Here is a 21,676-nt window from a genome sequence, read left to right as displayed (position 1 = left end):
AGCTTGCTTTATCTTTGAGAGCCATGTTTGCTCCCCGTGAACTTGCCGCTCCTCTCGGATGTTTCCCAGGCCGCATTCGCTTCATCCGACAGAGATGAGCGTGTGGTATTACAGCTTCATTTTCCGCAACAAAAACACTGGCACACACGCAATCCTCCACCCCATCAGTTTGAACCTCTCCAAGCAGGTCAATTGTCCCATATTTACCACATTTTCATGTTTGGGGAGTTTGAGCTATCAATGTTGTTTTTCACGATAGCTTGATGGGGATTACAGCGAGCCGCATTTTGGCACAGAACGGTGAGCATGGATCTAGAAACAACAAAATCAATCCTCCAACAGCACAATGGATGGGAGAGGCTACAATTTCAACATAGGTTTTCTTCAGATTGCATTGAGACAACGGGAGAGAGAGGAAGTTACAGAGAGACAGTTTACAGAGCGGTTATTGGAACAAATATTACGTTAAAGTCTGCAGAAACTCAGAACGTGTGTACACGCACAGTCGCCAACACTTTCTTGCACGTTAATAATTGTATTACTTGGGGGACCGAAGCTAAATAATTCTCAGCATGGGATAATACAATAAAGAAGACCATTACCTGAGTGTTACCAATGGACAGTGTGCTCTTAGGAGGGTAAACTCCTAATAGTAGAAAGTATATAACATAACAGACAGCATGCAGGCAGTAAGGCAGTGCTGTGCAATCATTTAAAATGTACGGACTTCTCTTAGTATTACCTTGGTTGCATTGTGTTTCACTTCATCCCAATGATTCGGATGGATGTTCAAGATATTCATCTCTAGCTATTGTTGTTTTTTCACTGCAGTTTTACAAGCCAGTAAAACCCTGCAGACAATAATGTGCCTTTTTCACTTTGGATGTTCTCGAAGCCTTTGTATGCTACATATCTAATACTTTAACACATTTGTAAAGCTTGTATTGAACTCACTATAAGTTGAATTATATTTACATAAAGAGTTAAGACCTGTTCAATTCAATTCAATTCAAAACCTTTATTTATCCAGGTAAAATCCCATTGATATCAATGATCTCTTTTTCAAGGGAGACCTGCAGCAGTAGGTTCCACAAGAAGACATCAAAACAGAACAACAATAGGACATCATACTGTTAAAATCACTGTTGTTTTTAAAAGGAAAATCTAACTCCTAAGTGATTTGCAAACCCAATTTCAGCCCATATTTTCTCCATTTACTGGTTGAGTTGTTCATCGATGCTTTCGATTTAACATGCTGGCGTCCTCACCACTTTCTCTCATTTCCTGCAACTGTGACAGGTGGAAATGACAATGTTTTGGCAAATTGGGCATTCAATATGCAATTTGCATCACTTCTTCCCCGCTGTGTTGCTTAACTTATAAAGCCCTCTCCAATTATCTTTGGGTGAAAACAAAACAAAGTCGTTGTTTTCATTAAAAAAACGATCTGTCAATCAAACCCTGCCTTTTTTTATCCACATGTAGGTCTTCCTTTGTGTATAGTGTATAAGCATGTAAGTGAATGTGTGTAGCTCTGTGAATGTTGAAAAAAGAATGTGTGATTTTATTGGACTACTTTGAGGAAATCTCCTTTTCTCAGTTTTGGTGAGATGCTTTGTTAAAGTGCTGCCGGAATCAAAGTGTGTCTCTGTCTGTCTGGTTCTGTGCAGAGAGTTTGGGTGGAGAGATCCGGAGCTGCCAGAGGTGATCCAGATGTTACAGCATCAGTTCCCATCGGTGCAGTCCAACGCTGCTGCCTACCTACAGCATCTCTGCTTCGGAGACAACAAGATCAAAGCCGAGGTTTGTGTCTGTGTGTGTTTTCAGTGTTGTGTGAGTATTTGATCACTAACAGTGTAGTAGAGATGGGAATAATCGTAACATGGACGATCAAAGCCCTAAAAGGTGTGTATAAGTGAATCACTTATTTTGAGTTCAAACTCCTTGGGCTGTTTTGCATTTACCGTAACATTCGCTTCCAATAAATAGTTCTTCAACTTACAATTTGTTACGATTCTGTATGATGAAGCATGCTGCAATCTCCATCTCTAAGCTGTGCCATCTATTGAGTAGTATCTATAGTGGCAGTGAAGTTCAATTAGTCCCAAAGTCACTAGTGTGTCTCTCAAAAGTAAATTAGGAGGGAAGCCCTGTCGGAAAGCTCTTATAAACCCTAGCACTGCTCTAAAACAATGGCACACACACACACACACACACACACACACACACACACACACACACACACACACACACACACACACACACACACAGACACAGACACAGCATCCAGAATATGTTTCTTCATCCCAAAACAAATTCAGTAGAGTTGGTCAATAGATGATACAGCATCCTCAATGTGATGTCACGTGGCTAAAGTGCTCATTCATGCACATACAAAGGAACAGACACCGGAATGACGTGCACCAGTGGCGTGCATGTGGGTGGGCACGGGTGGGGCCCACCCACATGCACGTCTGGCCCACCCACAGCCAATCAGCGCTTCATAGCGCAGAACCGGGAAGCCCAGAAGGAAGTGCCACAAACTGCAGTTCATCTGCTTACCATGCTGCGAATGGATCTGGCCCTTCGTACATCCAGGACATGGTTAAACCGTACACCCCAGCGCGTGCACTACGCTCTGCATCAGCCAAACGACTCGCTGCGCCCTCGCTGCGAGGGGGACCCAAGTTCCCATCGGCAAAAACACGTAGGGTTTGCTGTCCTGGCTCCAAGATGGTGGAATGAGCTCCCCATTGACATCAGGACAGCAGATAGCTTGCACATCTTCCGGCGCAAACTGAAAACTCATCTCTTTCAACTCCACTTCGAGCGATAGAACTATTAACGAAGCACTTTTATACTAATAAAGGACTGGCTTACCTAAAGCCAGTTGAGTAGCACTTGAAATGTTTGGCTCTATGAAACCTGATGTACTTATATGATTCTGTTTTCTTCAAGGTTGTGTCTTCCTGGTCGAATGTACTTATTGTAAGTCGCTTTGGATAAAAGCGTCAGCTAAATGCAATGTAATGTAATGTAATCTAGTGGCCGACAGGGGATGGATGCAAAAAGGAGCAATTCCCATAGACCCCCATGTTAAAATGCCCAACTTTACAGCAGAAATAAACATGTTTCTAGCCTGGATCCAGTAAAACTTATTCTGGATATAGTTAGATTCCACCTTCATGACAATGGAATAGGGAGTCCATTTTTTTACCATGAGTTGTTATAGTAAGTAAAGTAATGAGTAGTGAGGTATGGCCCCAGCTCAGATTACAGTTGACCACAGAGGCAGCTCGGCAAACTCATCTTCAGCATCATTTACTACTGCCCCAGACTAGTGTTAATTTCGTCAGCTATTTTTTTATTTAGTTTTAGTCTTAGTCCTGTGTTAAATTTCCTTTTTAGTTTTAGTCATATTTAGTCACCTTCATCCTGTTTTTATTTAGTCAAGTTTTAGTCGACTAAAGGTCTGAGCATTTTAGTCATATTTTAGTCAAAGAAAACTAATTATTTTAGTCTACTTTTTGTCAATGAAAACTGTCTTTTTTAGTCATCAGATTATATAGAACATTTCAGTCAAACTAGTCTAGCCAAAACCAATAATTTGTCATTTTAGCATATATAAATAAATAGGATTATATCTTGTCCTTATTTGATGAAAAACACAGGTTGAATGATGAAGCAGCTTTGCAGAGAGTATCTGCTCAGGTTTGTGGTGTTTTTACCAGCTGTGTTTTGGCCACATTGCTTCCCTTCTGATGAAACAATGCATTCGCTTTTTTTCTCCGCCTCATTGTAGCGAAAATGGGCCCAAATATCACATTGTTTCTTTCTCCCAAGCAGTGGTGGCTTTAGACTTTTTCGTTGTCAGTCATTTTGACGGACAGGATCGTAACATTTCCGTCATAATCCATTATTATCCGTCGAGTGCACAATTTATCACTCACTCGCGCTGACGGGGGGTATTCGGTTAACGTGAGTGCGACCACTGCTCCCAAGCCCTGTTGTTGCCATTTTATTTTCTGTTGAATAAGGTTAGTTAGACCATGAGTTAGACCCGAGTCTTCCTGACAGTTCACATTGTGCCGCTGCCCGGTGTAATTCAAATCTACCGCCGCACAGACACACAGCTGCTGCCCTGCCGCAGCACCGGAAATGGAACTGCTGGGAGAAAAACTGACTATCAGAGATGTAACGTTATCTTTGATAATATTTCGTCTCCTCATTTTTCGTCAACGAAAGTAAAGAGAGATTTTGGCATAGTTTTTATTTAGTAAACTACATTTTCGTCTCGTCACTTTTCGTCAACGATATTGCATGTTGATTTCGTTACAGTTAGTGTTTACAGCCGTCGGTGCCGTCTCGTCATCGTCTCGTTTTCGTCATGGAAAAAAAGGTCGTTGACGAACATATTTCGTCATAGTTTTAGTCAATGAAATTACCCCAGACACACACACCGTACTACACACACAAACAGTAACCTTGTGTGTACTAAGCACACACACAAGCCCATTGACATGTCAGCTCATGCATCCCCTTTAGCCACACCAAAACACAAGCACACACACACACACACACTGTCAGACTAAAGTTCAGTCACATCAGTAATTCATTTTGTGTAGCAGCCTTGTCGATATCCATTTATCCAACAGACCGGTTGAAGGGAGAGGAACGTGCCCCCTGTGTCACACCCCCACCCTCCCCTCTCTTTCTTACACACATCTACTTTTTTTACTTCACACATCATATATCACTCTCTTCCTATCCCACTTTATTTTGTTATCAATGGTTTTAATTTCTCCTCCCATCTTTTTAGGACGTGAATAATGTCCTTTTTGTTTTACAGCGGACCTGCTTGATTATACACAGAGCCCTAGAGAGATAAAGGGCTCTGATTATACAGTGTAGTATCAATACAGGAATGTTAAGTTCAATTGTATTCTCAGTAAGAATTGCATTTTATATTACGGTAAGAAAGCCAATAATGTAAAGTCAATATGTTTACAGAATGTTGTTTTTGATTTGTAGAGCGTGAACTGTGCAATCTGCAAGCTTTGAATATCTGTACAACAGGCATCAGCATGAAGGATGAAAAAAGACACAGCAAATGATCCGTAGCAAACACTGTAATAATATTGCATGCTTCTCCCACTTTTTACACATTGCAGACCATATTTTCCCCTCTGATAACTGCGTACCATTCTGAGTGTTTAAAGATAGAGAAAGCAAAAGGAATGGCTTAGAAACCTTGTGTCAATTCTCACCACCTATAAAAGAACATGCTGAGTAGTTCATTAGGCACTGCTTTGATAAAAAAAGTATCCTTTATTGCCTTTTCACAATTTGCAGAGACATATTCCAGTGAGGAAAACTGCCTTTCATCTTTGTCAAGCAAAAAGTCCTAATCTCTTTTATAACAGCTTAACTAGCCTTCAGGTGACCTTCAGTGAATAAGTCTGTTTTCACCTTGGGTTAGTGGTCTAGAGCATTTAGAGTTAGTGTATCCTTATAAGTTACTCATCCATCATCTTCCTCAGCAACATTTCCCTTCACTATCCATAACCTGGTGACAAAAACACTCTTTGAAATGGGTCTTCATCTGACTAATTGGTCATATGTTAGTATGAAACTACTGGGGACCACCCACTCATCAAAGTATACACACAGACTGGGATTAATAAGCACATATCCCTATCCCCTGCTGAGGAGAGAGTTGTGTTTGTGTTGCCTCTGTGGTCGTACTCTTTAAACATCAGAGCCTCTAGTGTATTTATTGAGGTAGGTTTTCTCCGGTACTGCTGAAAAATGAGCTGCCTCAGAACAGTGTTATTAAACTATAGGTTAATACTAAGTTTGGCCCAGTTTAGAAGTCTCCAAAGGGAAATGTTAGCAAAGAGCCAAGAACCCAATTAGCCCAAGGTGGAAAGCTCTTAAATGCAGTTAGCTCGAGGCTAAGTGTCAGGTAAAAACAAAAGCTCTTGAGGTTGTCTTGTAGCTCACCTGGTATTGCGGCTAAGTTTGAGTCAAGTTTGAATCTGAACCAGGCTCGTTTGCTTAACCTTTCTCCGTCTAAACTAAACATAAATGAAATTAAGCGAAACATTGTATTATTGATAGCCATTATCAAAGGTAAATTAAATATAGAAAACAGGGCTTTCCCAAAAGTAGGTAAGGTGACTGCCATGCCAAGAGGCGTTGAGGCCCATGCATGAGTGTGCATGGCAGATTTCACATGTCCTCACACCCACTTCTCACTCTCAATATGTGCTGCTGATTAATGCTGACGTTCCATATGTGGTGAGTCACTTTTCAGGCTTCATATGCCACCAACCCAGGTATGTGTCACCGCTTTTTGTTCCACTGCCAGATTTGATGCCGGCAGCACACCTGATTCCCACAATCCCCGCTTTCACCACTGCTAACTGTTACCACGGCAATGCTGTCGCTATGGGTTACCAACACCCGTGGCCGCCGCGGAACAGTGGGAGACAAAGACAAATCAATCTGCGCTCCTAATCTTCTTTGCATGGAAGACAGGAACAGACTCAGCGGTGTTGGCAAGCCTTGTAGGTAGCTCAGAGGCAATACAAAGCACTATGGCTTTTATGGAATAACAGATTAACTGTGACACAAGCTTAAAGAGGAGAGGGGAGAAGGAGAGATCGGTACAGGAAGAAGGGAAGGGGAGCAGAGGTGACGACTGGAGGGCATGAGAGGTACAGCGAATCAGGCTGAGAAAATTGTGAGGCCAATGGAGCAAGGTTAGTTTGCCATTCATTGCCTCCCTTAATCCATTTTAATTGAAAAGATAAGCAAACTCGATAAACTCCTGCTGTGTCATCAAACACCTCCATCCTCTCCATGCCCTCCATCACTTCCTTACTCTTTTTCTTTCTTTACTTTCACACTCATTTTCTTTCCACACCTGCCTCGCATTAAGCATTTGTTTTCACTATGAATAAATCAAAGTTGAAAATACTTATTGTGCGCTCTTCTTCTCATTTCTCTGTGGCTTACCCATGCCAGATGTGTGAGGTTTCCACAGGAGACAAAACAACGAGTGCCAGTGATAATCACGGGACAAGGCTTGGAAGAGGATTCAGTGCACTTTACTGTTCCTGTCAACATGTCTGCACGGTACACTCCACCCATCTGGTGCTTCACGATTAAACAGACACCAGGAATTATTTTCCACTGTTTAATGTACCAGGTCTGGGGGAGAACATGCAGAGAAATAAGAGGGTTTCAAGGAGCACGATTACGCAGTTAACTGTGAAACACTTTTTTCCAAGTTATCTGGATGAGTAACTCTGTCGCAGTACTCCAGAGATTCAATAAAAGTGGAAATGTGAGAAACATGCTCTCTCTCTGCTCTCTCTCAATCTCTATTTCTCAAACACACACACACATGCACACTCACACACACACACACACACACACACATAGAAACACGCACACACTAGTTGCTCTATCCGTGCTGGATTTAGTCTCCTGGTGATCACAGCCTGTTTCTGGTGATTAGTACTACACCCCTGTTGATTGGACAAAACACGGCTGGCTGTAAGCTCTCTGGCCCCCTAAGGCGAATGAAGATCCCCACTGTAGAAAGGGATGTGGGGGGGGGGTTAAAAACCACAGCATAGAGAGAAGGCAGTACGTGTAACACCATAGGGGTGAGGCATAATGGGTAACACCAGAATGCCCTCATTGTGATCCCCACTGTGCTCACAGAATCAGGATAAACCCATTAATCTGCACTGATTTGCTTGTTTGTTTCCCTCTACTCTAGTGTCTCTTTTTGTGTATGTAAATAGCAAATAAAGCAACACGTAAAGTCTATAATGCAACCAGAAGAGACAGTAGTAGTAGAGAATAGGGAAATACCCGCTCGCTTGAACAGAAAAGTGCTTGCTACAGACAGGCTTTTATAAAATACATGAACATAATATCCCTAGTCTGGTGAGGGTGCCATTATGAGTGCCGGCACATTTCTTGACAGCTTTCTTGACTTTTGGGGGAGTCACACAATCCATTAAGCTTTCTCCTCTTTGGTTTCAGCATCTGTTTATATACTTATTCGGTAAAAAAAATAACATTGATAATTAAGGCTTGCATTTTGTAGATTGCACCTGCAACATTAAGTTTATAGCCTGATAATCACACTGAATTACCATTTAGTTTTCACTTTATTCATTGATATTCGAGATCCAGATGGAACCAGCAGTTTACTACTTCACTAATGGAACACTTTTACAAGGCCTTACATTTCCTCAGTGTATCGTAATTATATGTATAAGATAATATGGTACTTTATTGATCCCAATTTGGGAAATTGTTTATTTTTTATTAAATTACATGGTCAAATCGTATGGTCTGCAACTTGACCTAATGAGCAATATAAACTGGATTCACTTTCTAAAAGGTTGTCTGTTATATTAGAGGAGTCGATGATGGATTGATACTATTAGTGTGTGGAAGATATTGGGTCGTAGCTGTTATCATGTGTTTTTATTATCAATGTATTTATATAGATGTATTTGTATTAAAGTTTAATATCTCTAAACTATAAATATTATAATATTTACAAAATGTATTGAATTATACGATTCAGAACTAGTGTGTATGTATTCTTTATATTTATTATACATAACAAGTCACCAGCATGCTCTCTTCTTTTTAACATTTTCAAATGTTTCTAGGGATTCCATTTCATGTTTTTAAAGCTAGGATAGACGCTATACAATCAGAAAATATTGGTGTCTGTAAATGCTACTAGTATACAAACTTACATATAATGTCCTTTGTTTTCTGTCATGTTTGTATTAATGTTTGGAACTAATTGAAGCAGGTCACCATTGTAAAAGAGGTCTATGATCTCAATGGGTTTTATCTGTATAAATAAAGGTTTTGAATTTGAATTGAATTGAAAGGGTAAAGAGTTGGGACCACAAATGCCTCTTTATTATTTATTATATACATACATAAATCATACACAAAACTTCCCCATTATGCATGGTGCATTTTTAAAATCGCACATCTTATAAATCACTTGAACCTTTGTTGTCTATTTGAAGAAGCAGTTGTGCATCCGAGCTATTTTCCTTTTCAGTTAGCAGAAGCCAAACATGTCAGTAGTGATGTGTTTATGCATGGTCATTGAAGGAGAAATGAACCAGACAACTGAAACAGAAAAATGCAGACAGGATGAAAACAAACAGATAAACAGACATCACATGAATTAAAATGGAGGAAGAAAAAGACGAGTTCAAATGGGAGATACTGAGAAGCAGGGTCAGAGACGCGTAGAGCTACAGACAAAAATATATTGCGTCATATTTTTTTAGATTATCAGCAAAGCTTGTGTTGCACCCCCCCACCCTCATCAGTATAATTAAGTGTCATTTTGTGAAACACATTCATTAGCTGTGTTATAGGATCTTTAATTAGTGCACAACGGGTTGTTAATCTGATTGGCAGGACTGAAGGGTACTGTAAGCCACACACACACGCACGCACACACACACACTTGACTGTACACACACAGGTAGTTACCTGCATAGACAACTGTTGGCCATTTTCCTGGTGTCTGGAAATGTATTTGATGATCTTTTTGTTGTTGTATATAATTTAATTTGTTTGTATCCTCAGATCCGCAGACAAGGAGGCATCCAGCTGCTGGTGGACCTGCTGGACCACAGGATGAGCGAGGTGCACCGCAGCGCCTGCGGAGCCTTGAGGAACCTGGTGTACGGCAAGGCCAACGACGAGAACAAAGTGGCCCTGAAGAACTGCGGGGGGATCCCTGCCTTGGTCCGCCTACTGAGAAAGACCGGAGATGTGGAAATCAGAGAGCTGGTCACAGGTACTGCGGCAAACGTACACCTCACATAACCTGCCTCGCATTTTTATGATGGGTTAGCTATTTTTCAGCAAGACTGCTGCTGCATTGCCTCGGGAGAGGTTATAATGGTGTACACATGTGTGTGTAATGCACACTTTTATGTGAATTAGTGGACATCATTTGATATGAGGTCCGGCTGCATATACACACACTATTGCACCAAATCTGCATCATTTTAGGCAACTAGATGAAATGATATCGATACCTTTCTTATCTGTTTTGCCTGTTTTTGTTAATTGATTTATCTAATTATATGTATCCTTCCTATCTGGTGAATCTACTAGACAACTGCATGACTTGTTACCCTTCTGACCTTTTATAAGTGATCTAGATATGGTAAATCTAAGACTTTAAAAACGTTTAAATGTAAAACTGCGGTAGTTATGAATCATACATACTTACACACACACACATACACACACACACACACACACACACAGGAGGCATACACACATTCCAAGCAAGAAAGAAGAGTGATGTTATATATTGGAGAATGTATAAATGTAATTCTGAAAGCATCTTCTTCACAAAAGGTTACTATTACTGTTCAGAGACCAAGGCTGTTCATCTTCAGCTCCTTCATATGCCAAACTATTTAACATTCAGACTCTCAGGCATAACTTCTGGAAAGAATGCAGCAAAAGCAGAGAGGCACTCAACTATTTTTTGAGCATCATTTCTCTTCAGAAATGTTTTGTTATGCGTCTTCTCTTTTTCTAACATACCTTTTTTTGCGTGGGGGCTGCAAAGAATCACAAGAATGTGTGTGCATCCCTACCAGCAAGTGTTGTGTTTTAGAAACACTGGTCAATCTTGATTTAACCTTAAGGCAATGAACAGAACAAATTATTCCACTAGACTGACTAGAGACATACATAGAGTAGAGCAAACACCCACACACAAACTTAGATGTACACATGCATTCACACTCAGATGAACAGTACTTATTTTGGAGATGCGCGCACATATCTGTGTAGGCAAAAGATGTATGGATTACATTTGGACACCCACCTACATAAGCAAACATACATTACATTAGCTGATCTCATTTGATCTCAATTTCTGCTGAAATATTAAGCAATATGCCTCCCACTAAGAATTTCATATTCAACTAGAGGCCCTTTAGTGCAGCAGCAAACACTAACACAGACTCACCGCTGCTTCTGCCTCAGGAAAGGTGATAATTTTGTGTGTGTGTGTGTGTGTGTGTGTGTGTGTGTGTGTGTGTGTGTGTGTGTGTGTGTGTGTGTGTGTGTGTGTGTGTGTGTGTGTGTGTGTGTGTGTGTGTGTGTGTGTGTGTGTGTGTGTGTGTGTGTGTGTGTGTGTGTGTGTGTGTGTGTGTTAATTTTAGGGTGAAGACTTGGTTAGGTTAGGTAAGATTAGGGTTAGGCATGTGTTGGTTATGGTTAAGGTTAGGATAAGTCTCCAGGAAATGCATGTAAGTCAATGTAATGTCCCCTGAAGTGATGTATACATGGTGTGTGTGTGAGAATTGTGTGTGTGTGTGTGTGTGTGTGTGCGAGAATTGTGTGTGTGTGTGAGAATTGTGTGTGTCAAATGTTGTTTGGGAACATGTGTCACAGGGTTCAGTCTATAAAGGCTAACATACTGTATGTGATACTTAGCAAGTCATCATATTTTAGCCCGTCTACCTTAAAAAGTGGACAGAAGAAAGACAGTTATTTTATATATCATTTTTTCCTTTTTTGTCACCCAATTTCTCCTAGTTGTATTATTCCTCCTACTTACAGTGGAGGAAATAAGTATTTGATCCCTTGCTGATTTAGTAAGTTTACCCACTTACAATGAAATGAACAGTCATTTCCTTCACTAGTGTATATGTCCTTATGTTGCTCTTTTTCTTCTCTCTGGTGTGTCCTCCATATGCATGCTGGCCTTCTTGTGGCTCCGTGTCTTGCATCACATTGGTCTGGACGGTATTTATCTGCACTTGTATCACCGATGTTTCTCGCTCTTTGCTCAGACAAAAGCCCTCTTGGTTGCACCAGGTTAGTCCTGAGATAAGAGACACGCGTGCACGCTGCTACAAGAGGATTGGACTTTCCCAAAGATAAAGTACAATCACGCTCATTCTCTCCTGCACACAGATATAGATTCAAACTGACACACAGAAACACACGTGCGCACAAAGAGAACTGAGATAAAGTCGGTGCAGCCCGCTCATGTTCAATTTGACTCCTGACCCCATTTTCTTCAGCTGAACAAAGCTCATCTTCAAGCGCCATCACTCACACACACACACACACACACACACACACACACACACACACACACACACACACACACACACACACACACACACACACACACACACACACTCAAACAACCATCCCAAAACGCATCTCACCCGCAGGTCACTTGCTCACTGAGGAGACCTGGCAGATAACAACAATGACAGGAGGCCAGTGAGGAGTTTTTTTGAATCTCTCTTTTAACCCCCAAAATACAGACAAAATAAAAAATTGATAGAATAACAGTGATTAATAGGCAGGATAAGTAAGATGGGCTGAAGGACCGATTGTGGAGGAAAGATGAAGATAGGAAGGGGAGAAAAATAAGGAAGTAGTGTTTTTTATACCGGATAAAGAAGCAAGGCAAGTTTATTTATATAGCACCTTTCAACACAAGGCAATTCAAAGTGCAACAATGTGCATCATTAAAATTCACATAGAATTCAGTGTTGATGCTTAGCTATAAGTGTCAGTGATGATAGTCATCAGACTTTGCCTTTAGGGACATTCTGGCACCTTAAAGAATATTTTAAAAGCTCTTAAGACACTGAAAAATTAAAACATTGCTTGGAGAGTGTTTGTAAGGAGTTTAACAAATTAATAAATTGCCCTTCAAGTCATACTGCATCAAATGTTGAGCTCTGACTTGTATAAATAGTCATGATGCACACAACCTCTCTCTTTCCCTGGCTCTTCCTGTTCCCTGCTGCTGGCTGACTGAATCAGCGTCATGCATACTCTCCCCTGTTGTCCGTTTACTCTGATACTTAACATTGAACTCCACATCTCAATTGCTTTCATGACAGTACAACTCTATTCTGAAGTCTATCTTCATTTGCCTGCTGGAAGACCCTGCTGGAGCTCTGATTTGCCATTAGAAACTCTTGCATACATATTCAGTAATTCAATTAGGAGTGTATTTGAGTGTCTTTGCCAGACTTAAAAGGCGAGACACGGCAGGCAAAGTACATCGTTTTTCAAGTACTGGTCAATTTTGAGATGTTGTGCTATTTTGATTCCATAACATGTTTTCTTTCAGGCTTTTGGAAGGAAAACGTACAAAATACACATTTAAGTGTTTATTTTACTATAGTTTGTCTATTTGCGTCTGTAGATTTCTCCTAAATTCACCAAAAGTTAGCATTCTAACGTAACATAAAGTACCGCGACCGCTGTGTGCACCATGTCAACAGAGGTATCGCTGGAAAGCTCCGTCTCTCCTGCACAATCTCATCGGATCCAAATATGGTCATTTCCTTTGTATCATCAACCAATCGTGAAAGCACAAAGGGGTCGTAAACCAAGAAACGAAATCTCATTGGCTGGTGTCAATTTCTGACAACGTGATTCGTTCAGATGCGTCACGTGGTGTGCTAAAACACTTCCTGGTTAGCTTTCAGCTAGAAATTGAAATCTCAAAATGCCAAAAGAACGGCGAAAAAAACGTTCACAGAGAAGACGACAACAATTGTCACTTGCACGAAGCAAGGTTATATAAAAAAAAATGACCCTGAACATGAAATACCTTCACGGAGTGCGTCGATGCGCAAGCTGTCATTCAAAGAACAGGAGGGTTTAGCTAGCGCCTCACTGTAATCTTTAAAGGTCGTTTTCTCAAAATGAGTTTTTTCTCCTACTCTGAGTTAGAAATTTCAACTTCAGTAGCACGTAGAGACACCAAACCTTCCAGTTATATTCCTATCAATATTATGAAGGCTTTTACCGAAGGGTTTGTTCATATATAATTCATAGCCTGAATTATACAACATTGTATACCTAAAAACATGGCGAAAATGGATATTTTAGGGCTGTTGACAGTATTTTCTGATTTATGGAATGATAAAAAGAGATATCCAATATCCCTTCTGTAAAAGCCTTAGATACTAATATGACTACAAAATGAAACAAGAATTTTGAATCTGGCTATATCCAAAGTTCAGATTTCGATTCCTGAAATGTGTTAAAATATGTGTAATGAGATAATGGATAATTTGCATATTTAAACATGCTATTTCAGAAAACTTGTAATACAAAAGACAATTGCCTTATTGTAAGTAATTAACTGGAGACATTTCTAGCTGATACCTTTAAGTTAAAAAAATTACCCTATTCACCTGGGGTGTCTCGCCTTAAGGGGAACATTATTAGAAAGTGTTTGGTTCTTTGAATATTAAACAACGTGAACATGTTCTAGTAAAACCGTAAAATACAAATATGGACCTGGCATGGTCATAATAAACCCTGTAATGTTCACAAGCCAAAAGTGGAGAAGGCTTTGCAAAAAGACAGATTCATCTACCAGATCATTTGCTCTTCTGCATGTATATGTGGCACAAAGGCATTAGATCTATTGCCAAATTACATTCCTCTCAGAGCTTGACCTTCACTACTAATTGGTGGCTAAATGATTTGAAAGCAATGGCAGTTGGTGTGGTTCATCAGGAGCAGTGGTGCATGCTGAAATGACATCAATAGACACAATCCTCAACGGCTGGGTTTAAAGAGAGTGGTTGTGCTCGAGTCATAACAAATCAGCCTCCTCATTACTGCCTGTGTTGTCAGCTTCGTCAAAGCCCTTCCCTATTCTCTGTGATTTAAGAATCTGTTTAGGACGGGGGAATTGAGACCGGGCATCATTTCTTTTTTTGGTGACCCGAAAAACCTTCCCTCAACAATTTACCCTATCTCCCTGACGGTTCTGAAGTTTAAATATAGACAAGCTTTATTGGCTTCCCTGGGTCTCAGTGTGAGGTAGATAGGACGAAGTCAAGGCTTCCGGGCCTGTCAGTCAAAGCGTGGTCGATGCCGAGGCTTGGGTGTCAATAGGAGATGCTATCCTTACTCATGGGCTCACCTTGAGGCAGTGGACCGTGGCACAGCCCGCTGCAGCGCCCGCCTGCTCCCAAAGGCTAAACTGAGAGGCAACTGCTGAGGAAATTGTTCAAAAGTGGAGCATTGGTGCAAACATCTTGAGTTATGTGTGCAATCTATTTTTCAAAACTGGGGACAAATGAACATTTTAGCTAATTTCAAAGTGCTGATTGATATTCCATGCATTGCACAGCAGTTTTGGAATGACACCAAGCTGATGCTGCCAATAACTAACCGACATAGTGAAGTAATACTGCTGCCATATTTTACTGGAATGTATTCACCTTTCCTTCTGTTCATTCAAGGCATCAATCACTGCTCCATGTCCAAATGCCCCCATTACTGCAGTATTTGCCAAAGCCATTTTAATTTAAGCCAAAGCTCGTAACATTCTTTATAAAATGCCTGAGGACAAAGCTCCATCACAGTCATTATGAGATTCCTGTGGGGGAACAGGATGCCCTCACCAGTTTGACTTTTTTCCGACTGCTGCTGCTATGCTATCAAATTGTTAGTGTCCTGCAGAAATGTCTCTGCAGCATTTTCACTGCGGGAGTCCCTGGTGGGAATGAAACCTCCACTATAAGCAGTGACAATTTACCCAAGATACAGGACCTAACCTAGAGCTGACAAATGTTTCCCACAAAGTGACTGCAGGACGGGAAGTTGTGTGACTCTGGGGTCAGCATTTGTTAACATGCTATCACCTATAATTTAATCTAAAATCAATATTTCTTTGTTTTATTTCTCGTTTACAGTTTTTTTGTACACACATTAGCTATGGTATTTGTCTTCTTTGGCATTTTTCTCATTACCGGGCTCTGACCCCACAGCTAACTTATTCACTTAGAGACACACAGATGAAGGCTGTTTAATAAAACATCGCCACTTGAGGCCTAACAGGTCTCACTCTCCCCATACAAGTCACACTCTCATTTATTCATGAATTCATGCAATCATCTCCCTATTTCCCCAAACCACCCAGCTCTGAGGAAACTGTCCGTCAAGCGTCTGAGGGGAACTCAGAGGAGGGAGATAGGAAGGAGGAAGCACACTTACACACTTACACACACACACACACACTCCAGCCTGATTTCATTGTCTGCTGGCTGATGGTATACTCTTAAGGACACTGGGCTTAGCGAAGCATTACAGATCTATGTTTCTAGAGCAGGCAGGTGTGAGTGTGAGCTTGTGTGTGTGTGTGTTAACCTTGAATTTGACCAATGTTAGACGGTGGCAGACAAAATGTCCTTGCCCTAGAAAACACTGAGGAGTCTATTCCTTTGTGTATCCTCCTTCTGTTAAAATATGTTTTTCATCTCCGTCTACGAAATAATGACATGACCACATCCCCTCACATCCATTGTGTTTTCGTTGGTTTTTGTCATGTACTGTACAGTATGTGCTTTTCTAGAGAAGCCAAAGGAGATATTACATGTCCGTGTCGCAAACACACATCCCTGTTTTGACCTGATTGCAATCACACACTGACAACCCTTCCCACTTGAGAAGTAGACCAACACAGTGAAAAGAGAGATACAAAGAGATGTTTGAAAGTGAAGTGTTCTGCCGAATATGTCTGCCATTGTGTGTTTGTTGATGGAGCTTTTACCTTGGTTTGAAAAGAGCCCATGAGAGGAAGGAGAGAGACTCGAGATGTGAAACAAGAGGCTGATTAGTGCCACGCTCCCACCCCCCTCACACACACACACCCATACAGTGTGAGCACTTGATTGCTGCCAAACAGCATACAAGGTCATCCTGTTATTATCACCCTCCTCTTCTTGTCCTCACATGCTTCTCTAACTCATACACACACATGCACACACAGATTGTCATGCCTTCTTTTTCTCTTTTTAACTTTTCCCACACTCACACTTTAATCTCTCTGTCTTGCATAGTGTCATAGTTTGGTCTCTGACTCTCTATCACTCCCATTATTTGTCAGTGAATGGATTTTTTACAATTTAGTTATGTCTCTAAACCAGAACATCTCTTTTAATTTGCCATTGTATAGAAGCAGGTCAAATGTCAATCCTATCTCCAAAGCAGCCTTCCTTTTAGCTTTATGAATTCTTGCTTCTTTTCAGTAGTGCTATTGTTCAGATGACAGACGGTATCTATATTCACTAATGGCTGTTCCCTGCCACCCTTCTGTTTCATTTGCGCTAGCATCTAACGAGACAGTAGATGCACATTGTATTGTGGAATGAACAGGACATCGCTCAGCCCGCTGACAGACTCTGTGAACATGGTCTATTGCACAGAGCACATTATGTCTAGAGTATTGACCATATTCTATTTGTGTTGTAACTGTGCAAATGAATGACGTCTGTCATCTACGACCCGCTACAGCTGTCTCAGAGACAAGATATGTGAAAGACGGTGACCTTTAAAACTGCATTTTTTAATGTGTCATATAAAAAGGTGTTGCATGAGTCTTCTCAATCTGTTCCTAAACCATCACACTGCTCCAGCTCTCTTCCCCTCATTAGTTTTCTATTTCTGTGTCTTTCATGCCTGTCACCCTCTGATTCACATATTCTTTGCTCATTGTTACTACATCTGTGTGTGTAGCACTTGCTCTCTCTGCAGGGGTGACCAGTGCAAGCAGCAGAGACTTTTCAACATATGTTGAATGCAAGAATGCTGATGGTGTGTGTGAATGTGTGTGTGTCACAGTTGACCAACAAGGCTACCGCTGTCATTCGTCTGCAAAGAGGCATCTGGTATTCCATCTGACAAGAAGTGTGTGTGTGTGTGTGTGTGTGTGTGTGTGTGTGTGTGTGTGTGTGTGTGTGTGTGTGTGTGTGTGTGTGTGTGTGTGTGTGTTTTCTTGCAAGTGATTGAAAATATCCTGTGTACATACAAACTTGCCAATACAGGAGCGTACATAAGTGTTGTGCTGTGTGTGTGTGTGTGTGTGTGTGTGTGTGTGTGTGTGTGTGTGTGTGTGTGTGTGTGTGTGTGTGTGTGTGTGTGTGTGTGTGTGTGTGTGTGTGTGTGTGTGTGTGTGTGTGTGTGTTCTCCACAACACAGTTAATAAGTGATGCATTCGTTGGAAAGCTGGCTTTCCGCCTGGACCAACAGAAATTGTTGTCAGATTTTACAAATATTCTGTACTTTATTTTATTCTTTGTTGTATTCTTGAATAAAAGACTGAGAGGTTAATGGAACCACATTTCATAATATATGTGCATATGAAAGACATGTTAACAAGTGGGAAAGAGTACTGTCTTCACTTAGCTGGGCTTCGAGAATACCGTTTTGACAGGAGCAGTAATAAAAGAGAGATTCAAAATAAGGAATTGACATTGCAGCCTGGACAGGATGTTAAACAGTCAACATTATAAAATGGTGATGTTAAGGAGATGTGGTATGGTTTTATTTTGGCGTAAAGTTTCACATGATAGTTTAGTTGCAAGAAAAAACGAAATGTCTTTAATACTTAATAAACACTATATGGGGGGGGGGAAAGTTTTCTCTGGGGGCAAACAGAAACAATTTGATCAAATGTAACCAAGTATTTTTGATTGGTGAAAACCAACAAAATCACTTTTTCTGTAACACCCTTTACAAAATAATGGTTAAAATAAATGACCTTTAAATGTACACTTCTTTCTGTGTGCCTTTGTGCAGGTGTGCTGTGGAACCTGTCGTCATGCGATGCTCTGAAGATGCCGATCATCCAGGACGCCCTGGCCGTGCTGACCAACAGCGTCATCATCCCCCACTCCAACTGGGACTCCTCCCCCAATCACCATGACGACCGCAAGCTCCATCTGCACACCTCGCAGGTGCTGCGCAATGCTACAGGCTGCCTCAGGTAACAGCAGCACACACACAAACACACACACACCTATAGTTGACAGTATTTTCAAGGCACTGTTTGCCTTCCTTTCTCTTCTTTAATCTCACACTCATTCATAACAGTACAACACCGAGCCGTGAACTCTGTATGTGAATCTGCCTTCTTTGTTTTCTTCTGTTTCTCTGTTGCTAAGATTTTCCGTAATGAGACAATTCTTTTGTGTGTGATAATGAATGTTGTCTCCTTTGAATGTTCACCGCTGTGTGATTATACATGCATTTATTCATAAACTCTACACAATACTCTGTGCACAGTTGTTCCCCTATCTCCCTTTCACTCATTCACTCTATCTCTCTCCCTCACTAACTTGTGCTGGGAGCCATAGCAACAACTCCTCCAATTGTACGAGTTCTTTGTGCGTCAAGACTTTTTGTTGCCGATGAAGTATGTTCGTTTTTTAAAGCTGGAAATAATGAACGACAACTCACAGTCGTGTAGAACACTGTTTATTTGAGTTGTCAGAGGTCGGAGGAGTTCAAGCATCACTGATAAACACACTTAAAATGGATTCATCAGACGGACAAACTTTAACAGTGTGCACACAACAGGCCAGTTTTACATAACCTTTTAGAAGACATTTGTCTATTTGAGTCAAAGAAAAAGTTTGTATTTGCATTCAACTGTTTAAAGAGTACATCCAGTATAGCGTTAATCGATACACCTTTACCTCGTAGCCACATTAGCTCTTTGTATGGTCAAACATGTCAGTCATCCTTTGTTAAATCCAGAACAGATAATCCCAAGCATTATTTGACAAAAGGTGAAATTCAACCTTTTGTGGATTGCTCTGCACAGACTTTCAGTTTTTTACGAGTATGTCCCAAGTACAGAAGGAGCTCTTGATCCCATACACCAACATCTGTTCTCCTACGTACAGTACAGACAATAACAGCAAATCCACAGAGGACTGAAACTGGTTTAGAAAAAAACCTCCATGTCCGCGGCCGCCTGTCTTTGAGCCGGCCCTCCATCACCCAGCAGCAGCAGCAGCAGCAGCTCTGGATTAGACCTCACCCCGCTCGCTTTGCAGAGCTTCTCTCAAGCTGTATGCATGCTTATCTCAAGCTATTGAGTGTCTCTCAAAGGCATTTCAAAGCTATTCTGAAGATGTTACAGGTAACAGGTTTTGGTATGTTCTCCAATAAGTGTGTGTGCAAGGTGCTACATTGTGTGCACGTGTGTGCGCAAGCAACATATCAAAGCAAAGGCTCCCAGGTGCTCAGGTAATTGTTCCATTTGTAATCACTAAGAATACCCGCTTGGAAAATAGTAGTCTTTCCAAATTTCTTTTGAGGCAGAATTCTCTGGTTGCTGTCTGACAAGTCAAATATAAATCTCCTGCCAGTCAACGAGAGACTGAGTCAACACTCGCACTATTCTAAATGTTATTTATTTCAACAGTATAACATCCTCAAAGCTCTTGTAAATTAGGTATGTTTTCTGCACTACAATAGTTGCTCAACTCAGAGGACCTACAGTCGTGCACCACTTTGATATATATTCTAATTTCTAACCACAGCTTGCAGTGCCAGGTGCATTGCTTCGATGCAATTAAATAAGCGCTTGGAAGGTAAAATCCAGGCTAGTTTTCTATTACAAACCTCTCTGCCTTTTGTTGTCAGCACTCTAATGGATCAGAACAGGAACTGCCATGGGGCCCGGGGTACAGGACAAGATGATTATACATAATAACTCAATATCACAAACACCTGTATAAATCGAATTCAGTCCACTAATAGCTTGCAATAAATATTACATCGAAGGGAAAGTCCTAATGTCGGTGAGTGTTGTGCTGGGATGAGTCAGAGCGCTGCAGTGCTGATATAACTCTTGCTTTGCAACTGTTTGTGGATGGAATTGAGAGGATAAACCAATAGGTTATTGTCACTGGAAGATCAATACTAAAAGTGAATGTAAACTGTCCAAAATTCAAACTGATGTTGAGTAAATGCATACATTTTGCTAGCCATATATATAATTAAATGACACATTATTAAAAATAATCCACAAAATAGTTAGCAATGGTACTTGTGTCACTCATGACACCAGAAAAGAGAGAGTCAAAATCAAAAGAGTTAGTTCACCCAACACACCTATTCCCATCCAAGCCCTCTTGAGCTTTCCTCCTTTTGAGCTTTTTGAGTTTTTCAAATGTCTCTTTTCAATTATTTACATGTCACAAACTAAATGTAACTCCGCTGAACTGTCACTGTCAAACTCTTGAAATAAAATCTCATCATCTGCCTGGCTAGATACCAGTGGGGGTAAAAATGAAAGAAAATGTTTTTCCTTACTTGAAATAACTAATTTTTTGAAAGTAACAGTGACGTGCGGTGAGGTTCATGGCTGGTGAGGCACGGACTCTTTCAGAGTCAGATTTACAAATATTATATTCTGACCTTAATCGAAATGTTCGGTTATTTTCAAAAGCTTTTTTAGTCTGATGCTTCGATTCATTTTAAACAGACTGTTCAACAAAAGGATACCCACAATCTAAATATTGGATTGTTCTTTCTTAGTAAGATCCCATGTTCATTACAATTGTGGTCTTACCTTGACTTGAAGATTAAGTCCATGCTATCCTTCTGGACAACAATCTCCATTACATTTTTGTAAAAGTCCTCCTTATCTTCCTCTAGTTTCAAAAGTCTAGCTTGTTATTTGCGTCTACCGTCTCTGCGTAGAATAACAGTAGCAACAAGAACCTGTGGGCTCACGTGCGCCCCCTTCAGTGCGGCAGAGGTTATGGCTGCCTCTCCTGGTGCTTTTTTCATT

General features: G+C 40.8%; 1 protein-coding gene across 2 annotated transcripts in view; it reads left to right on the top strand.

The window, feature by feature from the left end:
• ctnnd2a (catenin (cadherin-associated protein), delta 2a) overlaps positions 1–21,676 on the top strand; it is a 232,945-nt gene that overhangs the window by 157,417 nt on the left and 53,852 nt on the right. For both annotated transcript variants that reach the window (XM_034212013.1, XM_034212012.1), the window contains exons 13-15: positions 1,671–1,803; positions 9,652–9,865; positions 18,670–18,856. In XM_034212013.1, coding sequence (XP_034067904.1) covers positions 1,671–1,803; positions 9,652–9,865; positions 18,670–18,856 — 534 coding nt within the window. The remainder of the gene's footprint in view (positions 1–1,670; positions 1,804–9,651; positions 9,866–18,669; positions 18,857–21,676) is intronic.

This window comes from Gymnodraco acuticeps, unplaced genomic scaffold (assembly GCF_902827175.1).
Source record: "Gymnodraco acuticeps unplaced genomic scaffold, fGymAcu1.1, whole genome shotgun sequence".
Taxonomy (NCBI): Eukaryota; Metazoa; Chordata; class Actinopteri; order Perciformes; family Bathydraconidae; genus Gymnodraco; species Gymnodraco acuticeps.
This window is presented reverse-complemented; position numbering and strand designations above follow the sequence as displayed.